Raw genomic sequence first — 19,346 nt, forward strand, 5'->3', positions numbered from 1 at the left:
GGGTCTTTATACAAGCTCGACTCTAATAATAATTTACTTTAATTTCCTTGGGAGAGGAAAAGCACAGTCTAAAAATTAATTTTCTACAAATAATCATAATTTTTTATAAAGAGACAAGTTTGAGTACTACAAGCTCCATTCCTAAACACGCTTTTTCCTTTTTTTTTTTTTTTTTTAATCTAAAAGGCACTATAAGCAGATAAATATTTCACTTTGCTACACTGGTTTGGCCTCAAATCATCTTGAATACTGTGATCTTGCATTTAAAGGGTTTTTTGCTCTCCAAGACCGGAAAGCTAACAGTAATACTCTTCATGTACAATTGCTGTTGTAGTTCATTCCATTCACCTTATGGAAAGAAGATTTTTCCTTTGTTTTAATGAGCTTAAGATAAAGCCTTTACAGAACAGCTGCTGCATTCACAAGGTCTGGAAGTGAGCGGCTTTCTCGCAATAGCACCTTAAGTAAAGACTTAAAGAAATCCACACTGTATATTGGAAAAGCTGTGCCTGTCCAGGTATGCCAACGGGGGGCCATGACAGCCTATGCAGTTATCACAAGATACATGAGCTGGCCCATATGAGTGAGGTGCAGAAGGCATCAGAATGGTCAACCATGTTTGTACAGGCCTTCAACATCTCTGTGAGGGGATGATGAATTTTCCCTGGGAATTATACTGGCATAGCTAAAGAGAAACTCAGTCATTTGGGTAAACTAAATTGTAACTCCTGTTCTGCAGCAATCGCCATGTGGATACAAGATGGTTCCAGATGTATCTCTTTTCTAGGTGAATACAATGGTGTTTAGCTTGCAGATTCACAAGTTTTTCAGGTTTGTGTCACAAGCCTAACACTGTTATAAAGAGATTATATACATTCTCCATAGTCACTTAAGCCAATGTACATCAGCGAGGGCATAATCCTCTTAAAAGTACAAATGACTGTGTAACAAATACTGAATAGTAATTACATAAAATCTAGTGAAATTACAGTAAAAGAAGTTCCACAAATTACATGTCAATATGTTAATATTTATGTTCCATATAATGAAACTCAAAAAAATATTTCACAACGCTATATGTTAACAACAATGACTCCTCAAGGGAAGGCATGAAAGACAGATAAAACAGAGAGAGAAGGGAGAGCAGGTTGCAGTATAAGGTCTTGGCCACCAGGCAAGCTGTGCTAGGGCTGACCCAGAGGACAAGAAGAACTGCCCTCACTGTGTAGTAATTCAGCACTACTCCTCCTTCCATGTGTACCTGGAGGCTACTTATCCTGAAACATCAAGTTGCTTTTCTGCTAGTTCCCTAACAGATCTGATATTGAATTAAAATAATCACTGAGAACCTAAAATGAACAGGATCTGATTCAATGTACAGGACGGAGGCTAGCTTTTACTGTTAGCCCTAGTTTCTTTACATCCCTTCTGCAAGAACGTTATACATGGAGAGGCTCTGATAACTTACACACCCAAATACTAGCAACTAGAATTTGAATATAAAAATTAGCAGTGTGATTCAGTAACCACTTATAACTCCTTGTAAAATGTAATACATTTGAAACATCTCTTTTTTGTTTTCCATGGAGACATACATTCCCAAGAGCCAGAGGGAGTTTTTCGGTGGGTTTTCTTTTCTTTTCTTTTTTCTTTTTTCTTTTCTTTTTTTCTTTTTTCTTTTTTCTTTTCTTTTCAATAGACTATTGGATTCTTAATAAGTTGTTGACACTTCCCTCATAAGGCTCTTTCTCATCTTGGATGAAAGACAGAACAAGTAGCCTATTTTCTTGCACCCCGTAATAGACAATTCACTTGGATACATACAACTACCAACAAGAAAACCTCCGTGTGAGTCTAAAATTAGAATTCAGTTATATGACTCACAAGGAGAAGCTTTGTGACAGAAATGAGGGTATTTTTAAGCAAATGAAGCCTAAACTGTGAAACAAAAATGGCATTCTAGAAAAAAGTATGTGGAATAAATTGCTAATAATTTTTAGGTGTGATTTTTTATCTGTGTTTTATCTACCTGCAAGTATATTCGCTGAAGTATATTAGCATCTTGATAAATAAAGAGGGTGAAGCTTCTGATTTCTACAAACAGGCAAAATGTGATAATGGGAAAACTTTAAAAAAAGTAGAACTTTCTCACTGAAATATTTTGCCTTTACACTACAGAAGTCTCTGCATCAGTATACAATCATGATCAGCAATAGTTCCTCTACAAAACCATTTTAATGCTTATTAATTAGTAACATGTCCTCCTGTAATTTTCGGTTCTTCTAGTGTTAAAACATAACAGATGTGGCATTCCAAAAGGGAGGGTTATTTATGATGATGATAATAAGCTATTTTCAAATTTAATAATACACCATAATGTATTGTACTAAGTTACTAAGTTTAATTTTTTCAAGCCTACAGTATGCTGTAATAGAAACAGCAAATTAATTAGATGTCACAGACAACTGACAAATTGTCTAACCTGCATAGAAAAATCTGACATCGTAATATTTTGAAGATTTTCTGCTTCCTGATACCCTCAACCCAAAGCTATTACTAAAGTAACTGTCTAACAGCCTATCAGGATAGAGGGGGTGCTCTTGAAAATAATCATCGCTATAATAAATTCCTTCTCAAAATCTTTATCTTCAGTAAACCCTCAAAATTGACACATAATTGTTCCTATTTAGACTTCCTGAAATATCACCCTCTTCGCACCAGTTACAAATATGGCAGATGTTATTTTAAGACAAAGTCTCAACCGAAAACTGGTTTTGAGCCTCAGACAGTGCTTCATCACAACCAACATTAAACAGCCGCAGTGTGGATGCTTACACACGAACTTGTCAAATCATACTGAGCAGCATGGAGCTACTGAAGACAGGTTTGTAGGAAATACAACTCGCCTGACACATTTTGGATATCCACTGTATTTAAGATGCAGAATTTTTAACCACTGTCTATAAAATTATCCAAGGAAGATTTTTGCATTTTGCCTCCTACATTTTGTGTAACAAATCCTGTCAGTTTCTCAAGAGTAGCATATGAGAAGAATTTCAGTTTTTGAACGGTGTTACTCCAGAATCGAACAAAAGCAATCTCTGAGACACTACCATGTCAACCATTTTCTGCTCTAAACATATAACTTATTCCAGATAAAAACTGGAAAAATATGTTCATTTTTTCTTAACTAGCAACTCAAGTGCAAATACATGTTTGTAATTTATAACACCTGTGTGATCTTAAGTGCTTTTTTTCCTGGTTGACCAAAAACCAAGTGGAAAGAGGAGCACAGGTTATTTAACCAACATGTGGGACCTGTACTGTCATCACCAAAAGGGCAAGCATGAAAAAAAAAGAACTAAGGAATATGCTGATTTTCATTGTTAATGTTGTGCTAAAAGGCAATAGAAAATTTTAAATTATGAGAAGCAATATTAACTTTAAAAAGTTTTTTTAAAATGCATTTTAAATCACTAATTTGGAATTTATTAACCACAAAAAACCTTTAAAAATAAAAAAATAGGATCATGACTCACTAAAATACATTGTGCATTGCACATACTGCCCCAGGACTGTGTTCTCATTGAAGAGAACACAAAGTGAAAGCTAACTGCAGTGAAAAAAAAAATTAAAAAAACCCCAGCATATGGTTCTTTCCACTGAGATACTTACTGCTCTATATGTCAAAACAGTCTAACTATATGACAAAATATTCTAATAAAACATGAAACCTAAATTCACTTCATACTTTAGTTACTTGTGTTACTAGTGAAATGTGTGTTTTGATTGTATCTTTTCCCCCACGTTTTTGCAATACCTACAGGTAGTTCAGAATGCATCTTTGCCAGCAAAACATAAGATTATTACCAACAGATACCTGGGTCAGAAGAAACCCGAAGTGGATTCTCACTGGAATTGTTTGCATACGCATAAACCAAAATTAATTACTTCTAAAAATGGTGATTTTACAGATTGCCTTAGCAATTTTCCTTATCAAATATAAACTAATATTTAACTTGAATACCTCCAGCTGCAAACTAACCCTTTTATATGTTTTTGTTGTAGTAAATGAAAACACTTGATCTCTTTCATCTTTGTTTTCACCCTTTAATGATTTTCTTTTCAGATATGATGGAGTTTTTTTCCAGCTTTCTTAACCTTCACGCATAAACCTGATGTTTCAATATTTTGTTCTGAAATAGTATTAACTCAAATTTTCTCACACTGAAAAAATAATAAAAAAAGAGATTGGAATCCTACTAGAATTCCTCTTGTTAAGTAACAAGTGGACTGTAATGTTATTCCGATTACCAATTAATCATTTGGATTTACTTGGCCTTCAGGTTATACAGTCTTTCGCTGGTTTCAGCCAGGATAGAGGGAATTTTCTTCACATTGGCTATTATGTGGCTATGTTTTGGATACCAGTCAATAGAGTTAAAAGTGCTTCCCTTAAAGCACTGCCAATGAGTAATGAATTGCTTCAGTTACAAGATTTGCTCACCTAAGAGACTAGTAATTTACCCTGGCATCTTCTGTAATGCAAGAATCTTTTAAATCCAAGAAAGATGCAGGCATCGAACTGGGACATTTTAAATAGTGAAAGATAGAAAAGGCAGCAGCAGGATCACATGGAACCAGTATAGACAAGCAAACTGGACAGAAGGAAACCTTGACCAGAGTAGTGTTTGTAATGTGGCGGTAAAAGTCAACTGTGCAATATGTGCAGCGTGCCCTTCCTGATAAAGCACACCTTCTCAATTTTGGTCACATTTACAAACATGATCTTGCACTTTGGTTTTGCAATCAATTAAACAGTAAATGGCACTGAAAGGGGCGACCATACCTTTTCCCAGGAGCTCACCTAGCCTCTGCAAACCAATTCTCAGTTGGTTCAGGTCTAAGGTAAGAGGAGGAAGAGCACTGGTGGAAGGAAAGTTTGGAACGTGCATGCATCTTTTAGCAGCAGGTATTTGTTAAATCAGCTTAGCTTAATGTTAAACTGTCGCTCTTGTCACTGTTGACTTAGAGAGAAAACAAAGGAAACCACCAATGAAAGGACACATTAACAAAAAAAAATGTACTGTTTAGTTAATGGCTACTGGTATGGAAAAGAAATGCTAGGATGTCAAAGGAAGGAAAAGAAGAGCCAAAACTTATGGGGAAGGGTGGAGGGGGTAGGGAGGATGGGAAGGAAGGACAATCTGGAAGAAAACCCAACCCACAGCATTCTGTGAATAGTGCTAATGCAAGGAAGGCATGAAAAGTACAGATGATACTCAGTTGTAGGTAACTCTACATAAAATAAGGCTGGAATTGAAGATAATTTGACCTGCCTGTATCAAAGCTGTTTTGGAGTTTATGAATGTTACAAGAATTATGTCTCCTTTCCAGCACAGTGGGGCTTCATGCATGACCATGTTGTTTGCTTTCCAACCATAGCTTTTCCTACACGATGAAGGGTCTCTAGAGTGAGTTTACAAAACCCCAAGATACCCACAATCTAAAGTGAGTTTAAGAGCTTAGTAAGAGCAGTGGTACAACCCAGAACCAAATGGAAGATTGAGAAGAAATTTTTTATGCTTCCGTATCATTTGTAGAGGTTTTTTAAGACAACAAAGTGCTTGTTTTGTAACACTATATTGTTTAAATTGATGTACTTTCTACATCCTACAGCTGGTTTTAATAAATGGGGTTAAAGTGGATAACAGTCTCAAAATATCAGTTATACCACAGTAGCCTAATTGGAGTGGCATATATGTTAGGTTGTAGTGCAGACTTAATATTTATGATCAACTATAGAAAAGAAAAAAAGCATCCTGCTTGACTAAATGATGACCCAATAACGAACACAATGATAGTCATAAAAATCTCCACTCAGCACAAACTATTAAATGAGAAATTGTAAGGAAAAAAACGGAAGGAGGGAAAAGTGGGAATGAGAAAAGCCTGTAGTAACAGTACGCTATAGTGACTGTTCAACATCACCTTACAAGGTAGTCAGAGCAAGTCAGCATACAGGAGTGACAAGGTCCTGAGGAACAGGGCACTTTCTTTCTTTTTTCTCCTTTTTCCTTTTTTGTATTTTATTTCAGAATAGCGTGAGCATGACTGCAGTTTGCCTGTAACAGTGCACACTAATGGAAAAGACTGAAATTCTTCATGGCAGAGATTGCAAAGATATAAGAGGTTTACTAGATTGTCTTCCAGCTCTCCTTGCTTTGATATTTGTATCTATTAGAAATACTTTAAGTATTCAGTGTACATTTATAATGCTAGTGAAACTTGCACTTCCTGTAGGCTAAGGAGCAGTGCTTTTGTGCCAACTGGCTTTAATTTCCAGAGTAATCCGAAAAAAAATCCCAGGAATATAACTCATATTGATGATGTACATCAGTTCTGCTTGGGGTTTATGAGTGCTCTTATAATATGAACAAGTCAACTAGGAAACATAAGCTATTGTACAAAACCTAGAACTGTGCTAGCAAGGAATAAATTGTGCAAAGACAATTCCATGGAAGGATATCATCAGTTCATTCTGTAGTAGCATGAGGTTGGGCACCTCATGCTTAAATTCAGCAATGAAACAGATGTTTTCTCTGTATTCTTCTGTCTCTCTCTGCAGCAATGAGGAGAGATAGGGAGTTTAAGAAAATCAATTATACCCTTCTGAAATGTCTGACTTAGGCTGCATTAGCTCCTGTAGTAGTCACAACACCCTTTCAGTCCCTGAAAGCCCAGTTTGCCTGACTCAGGCAGGACAGACTTGGCAGTCCCCAGACACCAAGCAGGGTCAAACTGTTCCAGCAAGCACTGAGGGAAGGCTAAGCAGTCAGCAGAAGCTGGTGGAAAGATGCTAGATGCAGCAAAGGGCATGTGTCTAGCAAAAAAAGTGAGACAGAGGGCACCTATGACTTCTATGGGTTTATATCTATCTTCCCAATCATGATTAACCTTTCCTCAGAACCACCTCCACCCTCTCCATTTAAAGTGGTAAGGCCACTCTTTTCTGCAACCCGCGCCTATTACATATGTTGTAAAATCCCCAGAATTAAAATATAAAAGGAAGGATTTTTTTGCTTAAAAAATATACCCTTATTAATTAAAATTCAAATGACAAAGGATTATACTCCTTCTGGAGAGGCCTGTTTCTCTCTTGAGTGCAGACTGAGCTATAATGAATAGCCCTGTGTCTCAATTTTTATTAGGATCACAGGGATGAATAAGTTAGAGATCGTAAATCTTGTCCTCAGTGCCCACCTCTCTCCTATGCTCTCCCTGGCCTAGACAAAAGGAGTAGATCTTCCATTCTTCTGAGCAGAGAGAGCTATACTGCAGCAAGTCTTTGCCTGGACACCACGGGATAAGACAGGTTCTATATACACTTGCATACAACCCCACTGCCCAGCACACTGCACATCTTTATGGTTGTTTGTCCCAAGTGGATTTCTAAGCCAGTCATATACAGTGTTATTCAAAAACTCTTTACATGTACAGAGTGTATTGCAAGTGTCAAAATTACCAAAGGGAAGTGTCTGGAAAAATTTTCATTAAAAAAAAAACAAAACAAAAAACTCCAACCAACAACAGAATCAACTTTGTTGCTTTCTAACAGATTTTAGGAGAGTGGATATAATTGCATTCACCTAAAGTATGTACAGCAGAGATTTCAAAACTGGTGTTGAGAATTCCAGTGAAGAGTGGCATTTTGCTGGTGTTTCCTACCCTCTCTCGCCACAAACACTTACTGGAAACCCATGAGGCAAATATGAGACAACAGTGTGGAGGAGGGAGTACAGCTTGCTATACATGCCAATGAATTTCCAGCACTGACATCTTGCAGAGCTGTCTAACAGTATCACACAAGCAGAACTCTCCTGCCGCAGCTTACCGCCAGGTACAAAAACAGGTGGTGTAAAGCACAACTGCTGCTTGGCACTGAGTGAGGATCCCCCAAAACACTGCCATTCCTGTTACACTTTGAATACTGTCAATTCCACTCTCACCTTGAGCTACTCACCCAGCTCCAACTGCACTGATTCTGGGCTGTCATGCAAACATGTCAAGAAATATCTCTGCGTTCCTGTGTCCATCTACTCCTATTTCAGCTGACTATCATTTCTAAAAGGTAGAGCAACCTTAAACAAGGGCTAAGGTAGTCGCAGTGCAGATTGCCTGCTCATCCATAATGCAGAACTACAGACTAAAAAAAGACTTAGGCTCCCAGCACTCCAGTATTGGCACAGGTGATTTATTGAAGTACTGCTTCTGCAGTGAAACTCAGATCCTATCAATACCAAGCTGAGCTAATTTCATCTGAGAAGCAAAGAATCCAGTTACAGCTATGACTTCAAATTAACATGTAATGCCAAATTTCCATTTAGTTCCCACATTTTCTTCTAAAATATCTTCAGAGTTCACTTAATTATTTTTGCCTAATTTCCAAAAAAACCCCCAAAAAACAAACCAAAATCCAAACAAAAAAACCCATATAGGAGACTATGTATCAGATTTCAACGGAACAAAATACATAAAAAGGAAAAAAAAGTGTAAAAAATCAAAATGCTAATAAACAGCCATTTTGTCAGCAACAGCTTTACAGATGTTTAGAAAGTTAATACATAACAGTCAGATAATTAATAGTTCTCAAGCTCTGTAAATACCTCCTGCGGCATCCTCCTTATACATTGCTTCAGAGTACCAGCCTGGATAATCCCTCCTGAATACAGCTCAGCTCCCTGATCCTTTCCTTTGCATATGTCTCCATAACCTTCGAGCACCTCTGCCATTTCTCTTATGCACTTCTTCATATTCCTTTGAAGGTCTCACAGTTTCATAATTATTTAATTTCTTGCTTCAAATATCTCTCTTTTTATTTTTTCTGGAATTCCTATTAAGAACATGACTTCTCACAAATATATAGCATACTGCAGAATAAACACACAGCGTACCAAGACCCCTTCCTGTTCCGTGAGCAAGGCTGCTTCACTGTGCCCTTGCAGTCTTTCATTCAAGTCTACCTGGCCTGTCTTATCCTAATGCTTAATCCACAAATTCTCTGAGAATGAAATATTTCCTCATTCTATGTTTGTGGGCACTTTGAACAACCATTGTCCAAGACTGTGGCCTAAGAATTAGCAGACACATATAAAAATAACATGGAAAAATACCATATATTAGAAAAAAATGGCTGAGGAAAATCAAGAATTGGAATTGGTACAAGTGCTCTAGCAAGTCTAAATAGGACAGACCCTGTATATTTATTTATTCTTTCATTTATCTACTGAGGCTATATGAAAATTATTGATGCTAGTAGTAGCTAGTGGTTGGGAAGCTGAGTTCAGATATTCTAAACTGAAAAACAATTAATGGAAGGAAAAGTCATAAGCAGATAAAGTTTCCAGATTTAGAGGATACCAATGGAAGCTGGTCTTAAAGAAAGTAAAAGGTCAGGTATTTCTGAATAAGTTCAAAAGTTAACGGGAGTGAAACCTACAGCAGTACTGACAATTTGTTTCTAGTCAATATCATTTGAACAAAAACATTCCGAATGCAAGCTTTTAGCAGCAGCAGTAAGGTGTGTAACTTCTAAAAAATACAATAAATTTATTTATTAATGCTATATTATAAGAACATAAAAACTTAATGAATACTCAATGAACAGTGCAAAGACATCCTGTGATGTCTTATCTAAAAGCTCCTCAACTTAAGCACTAATAATAAGCTTAGTGAGCTCTGAATTCTTCAATGATTAACAATATAATAAAGTACTGTTCTCATTTGGAGACAGTAACTATTGCTAAAATAATAAATACTAGTTTATCAGCATAAAAGATCTACCAATTGACTTCAAAGTTGAGAAAAAGATAGATATAACTTCTAATATCTTTTCTATGAGAAAACTGATGCACAGTCAGGTAATGTGGGAGAAATGGACCCAAAGTCTCATAATCTTCAGTTCAGTGTCCTGTCCTATGGAGCCACCTTCATAACACCAACTGCTTTTAAACACTACTGTTAATGCTATGCCAAAGGACTCATATAATAAGAGCCCTTCAGATATGCTAGAAATACTTTCCAGTAGGTAAGTTTAGAAAGGTTACTAAACTTCAGAAAAATTGTCCTTACTGCAGAGTACAGTAAAAAATAGGAATCTCCATTTATAAGGAGATGGCAGAGAGCACCAGTCCAAGTCAGTCACTTACCTTGAAGACGTTGCATGACATTGGCAATGTCTCTAGATCTTGCCACTAGTCGGGATGAAGCCATGATCTCTTTGCCACGAGTCCAGTTCCCCTGAGAGAAGTCTCCCTCCCAGCTGTGGAGCTCGGTGAGATGAGGATCTTGGACCGCTTCCTTTTAGCATTCAACCCTCAGCCATGGCACAGCATCCCTGGGGCAGTCAGACGCCTCCAGTCCAATGCTGGCCCTCATAGGGTCGGGGCAAAACACTGGCAAACAACCTCAGCACCTGAGAACGAAAAGTACCAGGGTTTAGAGGAAACTTACCAGCTCTGCAAAACTAAGAAGTCTGAGTCTTAATAGTTATCTTAACAGGTAAAGAGTGGTATGTTTTGCCCATAGTGTACACCCCAGCCAGAGATACAATTAATGCTGAAAGCTTGCTTGGCAATCATCAAGCAGAATGAAGCTGCAAAAACAAATCATTAAACACAATTGGCAATGCACCAGACATAAATCCTTTCCTGAGGATGCTCATGGATGTTGTTTTAGAAATAACAATAATGTTACACTTATTAAAAGCAATACCATAATACTTCTTAACATAAATAATATTAAGTATAAAAGAGGAAAAATTAAACCACTTGTAAAACGCAAAAGCTGTAAAACTCTCATTCTATTTCACCATGCTAGGAAGGCACACATAACAGAAACTCATTGATCAGGATAATTCCTAACTCCACTGGCCAGTGTGGTCTAATCTGAAAGACTGAGATTCACATATTTCATTATTAAATAAAATTGTATTTAAATTAATTTTTCCAGTGTGTGATGATGCTGTATTTTGGGTCACTTAACATCAAAAGCTGTGAACTAGAACTGCTACACGTACATAACACTTTTGTAACTACGTGACTATAAAGTTGGTCTAAAAAAAAAAATCAAATTAGATTCTTCAGATAACTTATCAATAACATCTTATCTTCTGAAGAACAAGTACATGTTGAGTATGTATGCACCAGCTTCCCTGATAAGAAATACCTGAGTATATACACACCAAGAATAGTTGCATTCATACCACACACACTGGGCCCATCCCAAATTCAAGAGGCTAGGCAGCTGATCAATATCACAAATGTGAGTGAAATTCCTCTTTTCCTGGCCCCAAGGTCCGTCAAAGAATAATCTTCCATTATTAGGCAGACAAGCCTTTAGGTCACATAGCTTTAGGCCCTATGAAATATCCCAAAGGAGCTGTGTCAACATGTAAGGGCTTCCAGAGGAAATTACATTTCAACATTTCCTTTTCTGACCCTTCAAACCATGCCTGACCCAAGGAACTTCCTGCTTTCCCTCTTACTGATGTTTTTACTGTACATTTACATTGTATTTTGGATGTGTAAATGCTGTTCAGCTTAACAGACCAAAGTTGGCTTTAAATCGGTGGAGCTGAGGGAAGCACGCTTGTCATGGACGACAGTGTAGAACAGACCACAAAGTCCATCCATGTCCTTGGGCTGTGCTCTTTCGTGCCATGGCCACAGTGGTACTAATACCTACTCCAGACACACTGTTCTTTTTGCATATGCCTGCACTTTACATGACACCTGGATGCTCATATCCTCACTCTCTTCCCACGTGTGTCTTCTCTCTCCTTCAGGGGCCTCCTTCCCTTCCTACTCCTTCCCACCTTCCAGGCTCTGCCCCACACCCTTCTCAGGGTGCACAGAGACTATGCATATCAGTCACCACTTCCCAAGCATGGAAAGGCACTCTGACAGGCAGGAACCTCACTCTTGTGAAGGTACAGCAACTTCTAATAGCAAGCTGCTAGACTAACTTTCGGGCAGGGATAAGGGGTATTATAAATGCCTTGTCTGATTGTTTTTGGCTAATAGCAAAAACAATATCAGAATACCAGCCCACTCACACCTTGACGGAGCTGGTGTAAATGAGCTGCACATGAGCAGATTTAGAGGAGCTGTGGAAGATCCTGATCCAACTCCAAGTTAAAAGCATCTCAGAAATTGTTATGAAGATATATGTTCAATCTACTCATACAGCAGGCTGAGTCACTGTGCAGCAATAAATGGAAGACATGCAATTAATAATTTATTTAGCTGATATTAAATTATATGCTTCATAGGAAGAACGTGCATTTCTAAATATATCTCCTCATTCAAAATCTCCTTTGCAAGCAGTGGAAATTAACTCCTTTAAAGATGACACTAAGTTAGGAAAGAAAGATTCTCCTGTGCACAGGCAGAAAACCACAGCGACAGCACAGCAACACATCAACAGAATAGATGAAACAAATCTTCATACACCCTTCCCATGTGTCTTCAGCCAACATCTACAGCTCCACAGAACAAAAAAAATCCTACATGGATAGTCAAGTGTTCAATGTAATGCAGAGAGGAAATTTTTCATGACTTCTACAAGTAGTTAAAGCCTTCAACAAAGTCGTGGGTTTTTTTTCTGAGAGACTACAGCATTAAAATCTTTAAATATGTGCATAGCTGCTACACAAAATAGTTTTTAATAAATGGAATGACTTTTCCGTTTCAGTGTCAGACACAAAGATGTGTCTTCAGATGGATATGTTTTCAAAATACACAAGCTTTTAAAAAGTGCATGGCTTAAATTCAATAAATCTTAGCCTGAAATAAACCTGAAGGACTACATAAGCTATTCCCCGTTTTAGCATTCAACATTATAAATTACTAATTTTTTTGGTCTAAACATACATGGAATGAAGATGAGTTTCATGAGAGTGAAATGGAATGGTTTTGCACATAAATTAGATAAATCTTTTATTACATTTGCCACTTATCTGGATTTAACAGATAAAGTATACACTGATAACATTTTCTTATATTAATAACCTGGTACTCTGGTTTTAGGATGAAAAGAGGAAATGTGAACTTCTTCTCTCATATAAGAGCCATTTGGCTTCAAATTCTCTTCAAATGCCAGAAAAGTGGGATTCTTCTCTTCTATAGAAGAGATAAGAAAAACACTACATCTATTGTGGGTTAACTTTTCTGAGTTCCTCATGTAATCCCTCTTTTTCACACTGTGCTCAGGAGCACTTTGAATTAAAAAAGTTAATATATTTTTCTTTTGTTGGTAAAACTAGAATACCACTGGCAAGACCAGGTTGTATTTTATCTTTTATTTCTTAAAGTTTATAAAACATACTAAAGAAAAACAGACCTGCCTGTCAGCAGCATGGTTCCAGAAAAACAGAGACATCTGCTAGGTGCAGGCAACATATAAGACGTACAACATGGCTGAAGGTAAACCTGACCAAAAGAAGGGTAAACAATTCTCCAACTGTACTTCATGTTGGTACAAACTGCAGATTCCAGATGACCTCACCAGTGGTCCCTTCCAACTGTAACCATTCTTTGATTCCCAGTACACTGGGTTAATGTCACATATAGCAGCCAGGAGAAGAAGCTACTGATGTAAAAGCATGGTTGTACCTGAAAATACAATTTTACACTTCTATAAACTCCCATTATAGCAACAATAGATAAAGAAACTCCAGACAAACAATAATAAACACAGATAATAAGATATTGATGAGAGTAAGAAATGGTGGCAGGCAGTGAAAGGATTGTTTCTAATCTAGGACATTTCAAAAAGAGATATTTGAGAGGATGATAAGCAGAGTAATAAATTCAAGGAACTCCTGCAGCTAGAAGTCATTTTCAAATCAGATGTTACATAGATATAAGAAATACAGTGGAATAACTACAATAACTACAAAATCTCAGGAACAGCAGAAATAAGGTCAAGTGCTGGGGTGAACAAAGAGGCAGACTTCCCTGGCAAGCAACAGTTGCATGGAACTGACCAAGCAAAAAAAAAAAAAACTCCAGGAAAAGAATTTCTGAGCATGGTTTATCACTGTAGTGCAAGAAGTCCACTTAATGCACAGGTTTAGTTTGCAAAATGTAAAAGGTCTTGGAAATGCAGCCAGGTTGATAGACGCTCCTAGAACGGATGCAATCCTATGAGACAGCGTGAGCCTCATGCCAGTCAGGAATAAATGATTCACATAAAGGTAGGAACCAGAATATTCTGGAGGTCATAACTGCATTTTTAAATATCAAATAGTCACAGAACCAGTTATTTTAGGTTGGGGTTTAGTTAATAGTGGGAAAAAATGCTAATCATAGAAAGGAGCTCTGATTAAGGAAGTGATTTATGTAGTCCAAAATATTGCAAGAATAATTCAATGTAAGCAGGTCAGAAGATGATCTAAAGAGACAGTGCTTAAAAAATAAATAAAAGAGAAATCAGTACAGAACTCAATTAGACTGAAAAGCACAGTGAAGTAGGCTGGGGTTTTCTTTAAAGTCTAGTTTTTTCCCAAGGTCTAGCAGCTGTACACCTATGCAGGGCAGAATAAAACTGCTCCAGACATAATTGGAAAAGCCATCACTTAGAAATAAGCAGGCAGAAACAAAGGATGAGAAGTGAAGAGCACTGCCATAGTGTTTGCTGTCTACCTGGATGAAGAAAGACTTACTGAAAGACCATCTGAGAAATAAAGACAGCAAGCAAATGGTTCTTAGCCAAGTAAGTAAAAAGAAAGTATAAAATAAAATCAAGAAGAGATTAATTTGCCTCAGTTAATATTATACTGATTTTTCCACTGAAGACATTTCTGATAGACAAAGGCACAATAAAAAGTGGAAGCAGCACCATGTGAAAATAAAAGTTAAAAGTGGAAAAAAAACCTCAATAAAATCCATTCCAGCATATACATAACTTGTAGATTATGAATTGAGAATCCATTTGTAAACTTATTTGAATAATCTATCAAGATGCAGTTAACACCTCCTGGATATACTAAAATTAGGAGCTAGGACAAAGAAATGGAGTAGAGTGATCCAAAATGATTCTTAATATTATCCTCAGAGAAAATGTGGTATCTCCTCACTGATCTTCCAAAATCTAGGCCAACAGAGGAGTCTCTTTGGTAATTGTTTCTGATGGTTGAACTGCAAATCTGTAGTTGTTCACTTAAACCCAATGCAGCAGAATTCAGTGGATACTGGAACTTTCCCAAGTCCAATAGGACATAAGTGTGCACCACATAAGATCATGGAAAATGTGATTTTGGCTCTGAAAGGTGTTTTCGATAGTTGAATCCCCATATTATCACTCTGTGCTTCCTTTCTCTACTATGTGGATTGCTTTTGAATAGAAAAAGATGGAAGAAGAGACAAATTACGACCTCTGACAAAGAATGCATTGAAACAGGAACACCGAAACACAGTGTTCTCACAGACCATTCAACCCCACACTGACTCAAATGTGCAGTAGCTACCTGGGGGTATTGAAATTTGTTTTTTTTGGGAAGTGTGGGGAAGAAGAGAGTGACGTCTGGATCCTTTCTGGAACTCCAGATTATTTTGGTTCATCTAGTTATCCTTCAGCATGTTTTGAAGCTGAACAAAAGTTTTTTATTCTCCAGAAGTTTGAAGGTCTTGCAACAGCAATTAATACTTTGGAAGATCAAGAAAATTTACACATCTGACATTTAAATCTGCAGCATATATGGCACAATAAAACAATCTTCTATGTTTTACCTATAATTGTACTCTAGTATTTAAAAATTATTTGCAGAATCCTAGTAATGCACACACCTATGTAGGTATTTGCATTTCAGCAAGTGAGAATTTTATTGTCTGGTTTTTATTAGTTTTTTGGGAGAATGGGCAAAAATCCAGTGGTGTGATTCTTGTCTTGAAAGCTTTAATGTCATTTGAACAGAAAATGCAAAGTGTTCTAGGAGAAAATAAAAGGCAGAGACTTGCTATTTTTTAGAAGAATTGGCAGAACATACATTGTTAGATACATTCAAAGAAAGGTCATTCAGTCTCACTGATACAAAGAGTTAGACCTCTTATACTACAATTTAGTAATCCTGTTATTGAAGTTCTGTGGGAATATATTATAGTTATATAGCTGTTGGTAATAGCAGCAGACTGGGATCAGTAGCTCATTACCTTCTACAAACACAGGATATAATCCTTGCCTCAGAGAGCTTACGATCTTCACAGACAAAGACAGGCCACGATTAAGATCAGAGGTCACAAAACACAAGCGAATAGGACAGAGTGAAGTCCAGATCTAACGTGTAAGCTGGTTAACAGGAGGAGAATCATTCTGATTTTTCTGTTTTAATACTGATATGGCACCTAGGATTTCTGTGGCATAATATGACCTTTAGCAAAAGACCCTTGCAGAGGTACATCTGTAGGAGAAAAAAAACAAAACAAAACAAAACAAAAAACCCCCACTAAAATAGAAAACACCGAGGCATCTCAGGAAAGGGTGGGTCAAACCGAGTTTGAGATAAGCAAGTAAGCGTCAATTCTTTGGTATTCCCGCGCATTTCCCAAGCAAGAAACCTAGCTTAAGTATAACTTGTGAGCACGGGGCAGACAACTGCCATACGAATGGAGACAGAAACACCACTGTCTTCCCCATTACATCTGTGCCTTTGGGTGAAACAAAGGCAAAAGTCCAGTTGCTACAGAGGCACACCACTGCACCTCTAAGAAGACACAAGTTTTGTGACCTCTAAGGAGACACAAAAACTCTAAAGTTTTGTCACTAACCATGATAACAAGTAAGTATGGAAAAAAATGTTTATGTTTGATATACGTACTTTCGCAATAACTACAGACGCTACTTGATAAGAAAAAAAATGAGCCACAACTGACTTCCTTTAAAAAAGCATAACTGAGATGGATCAATGGGGTATCTGTCTGAAGGTTGAATGTATGTGTATGCCTCTTGGGGCTTGATCCACCGAAGCTCTGTAGACCTCCAACAATCACTCTAACTGTGTTGACATTGGAAGTTCTCCGGGGATTCATGCTTTGTTCACTGCTTCACCCAGCAAGATCCTCCTCGGGGCCGGGAACTCTTACCCTCTCCCCAAATGCATTTAAACACTAACAGGATGTTGTTCCTCTTTCCCTGAGCACCTCTGCTCTCCCTGACCTGGTATGGAAGCGTTAGTTTCTTTGAGCAGTGTACTCACTGATACACTGTGTAACTCAGTATGGCTCTAGTGAAGTTCACAGGAAGATGCTTCTAAGGTGTCAAGTACACACACAAAAAAAAAATATCTTGGAGGACTTTCATATTCAATAAAGAGAAAGTAATGCTGCATGGAGGTATATAGTCATTATGAGATTCTTGTGTCTGTATTATGTGCAGCAGTCCAAATCACTACTGACACTTATCACAATAACTCAAAGTAAAAATAGAATAAAATTGCAAAAAAAAAGAAAAAATGTATTAGGGTTCATTTGTTATTAATACCTATCCATTGGTATTTCATACTCAGCAACACAGAATTGCTATTGACATATATTATCCTTGAAGGTAATATAAAACAAACAAACTAAAGCAGACATTATTAACAGAAATTAAAAGAACAGGAGGGAAGTGTAAGGATTATTCCTTCTGCTTTCACATTTAGCAGAGTTTTCCAAGATGAGAATTTAATTATTCCAACATGCAGCACCATGCTCATTCTGGAGAGCTCCTTTTCCAAGGGAAAACATTGGTGCCTAAAGGAGTATGTTAAACATCCCAAATGACACTACCTGACTCCCACGAGAAAAAAAAAAGTGAGTAACTCCAAAATTTTAACACTGCACCTCATAAATCAGGGGTTTTTTTAATGCCATTCAGCACACAACAAACAAAAAAGAATTTCTGCTTACCAGTTTAATGACACAGCACCCTGATTTTTTCTATCTAGTGGCAACATTTTAACATAGCTCATCAGCATTTATAGCTTGGGATCTGTTTAAATGTAAAAGTACACACAGGAATCACAGAACTAGTTATCAGAGATCATAGAGAGCAGACAGTCCATCACTAGTACTACTACAAGAAAGCGCGTGCCTGTTAAGAGTCGTTCAACAGGCTCCGCACTTGAAAAGTACTGGCAAGCAGCCAGAAACACCACACGCTATTTTCCTACAAGTCACATAGGTATAAATCCCTTACAGTGAGGAGCACTGGAGTTTCCCTCAGCATCACATAGATGATTTACATAAGTATTCCCTCATCAATTTGCAAAATTCAGTCTTCTGTGGCAAGTTACTAATATTCCTTAAAAGCACTTTTCCTCATGAATATGGTTGTGAAAATCCTAGTAACAACCTTGACTGTGAGTATTTCAGCAGGTCTTACCTCTAGGAAGTTACCACACAAACCAGGGAACATATGGGCTCTATGCATCTCTGTCGCGATGCACTTGTCCTTTTTGCATCATCACTGAAAGCAACCCAGCCTGAAACTGGCTTCACGGGAGCGCACATGAATAGTCACAGCTCCCTTGATTAACTACGTTTTGGCCTGCAGTGTGTGACTGAGCATAAAACCGGGTAGCTCTGCAAAACACACGTACGTTCACTTCAGGAGGCGAACCACCACAGCCCTCCGCCGGGGTTCTCTACTCCGAAAGGGTAAAACCTCAAACCCACCGCGGAAAACGGACAAACTCCGAAACCACGGCACCGAGTTTCGAATTCACCTCAAGACAGTTCGGCGTTGGGGGGGAGGAGAAGGCGGCTGGTGGGCAGCCGGCAGAAGCTGCCCCATGGGGCTCCCTCCTTCCCGGCCGCGGTCCAGCGGCTCGTGGGCTCACCCTGGGCTCACCGAGGCGGCGGCCCCCGCCGAACACCCGCAGCCCCAGGACCCCCTCGCCCCAGCCGCGCGCCCCCGCCGCGCCCCTACCTCCGCCCGCCGCGCAACACCGCACCGCACCGCACCTCGGCGCGCCCGGCGCAGCTCCCTGGTTACCGAGCACAACACACCGCCCCGCCCCGCCGGCCCACGGCGAGGAAGCAGGTGCGGGGGTGGGGAGAGGGCGGGAGCGCGGGTGCGTGTGCGGGGGTTGCGTTGCCGTATCCTTGCGGCGCTCCCCAGCCCGCTCCGCCACCGCCGCCTCCAGGCTGCAGCCCAGCCCCCCCGCCGTGCCCCGGAGCCCGCTGTCCTTGCGCGCATCGCGGGGGGGCCGCGCCCCGCCACGCCCCGCCGCCGCTGCAGCAGCAGCAAAGCCGGGGCAGCTTCTCCGGGGGCGGACGCACTGACCGCCGTGCCGGGGAATCGGGGGG

General features: G+C 38.8%; 1 protein-coding gene across 1 annotated transcript in view; it reads right to left on the reverse strand.

The window, feature by feature from the left end:
- Window positions 1–19,100, reverse strand: part of SYNE1 (spectrin repeat containing nuclear envelope protein 1) — a 306,116-nt gene extending 287,016 nt beyond the window's left edge. The window contains exons 1-2 of the mRNA XM_064649158.1: window positions 19,002–19,100; window positions 10,209–10,474 (exon numbers count right to left, since the gene is read on the reverse strand). Of these exons, the coding sequence (XP_064505228.1) occupies window positions 10,209–10,272 (64 nt within the window). The 5' untranslated portion in view covers window positions 10,273–10,474; window positions 19,002–19,100. The remainder of the gene's footprint in view (window positions 1–10,208; window positions 10,475–19,001) is intronic.
- Between the last annotated feature and the right edge of the window lie 246 nt (window positions 19,101–19,346).

This window comes from Pseudopipra pipra, chromosome 3 (assembly GCF_036250125.1).
Source record: "Pseudopipra pipra isolate bDixPip1 chromosome 3, bDixPip1.hap1, whole genome shotgun sequence".
In the NCBI taxonomy this organism is placed as follows: Eukaryota; Metazoa; Chordata; class Aves; order Passeriformes; family Pipridae; genus Pseudopipra; species Pseudopipra pipra.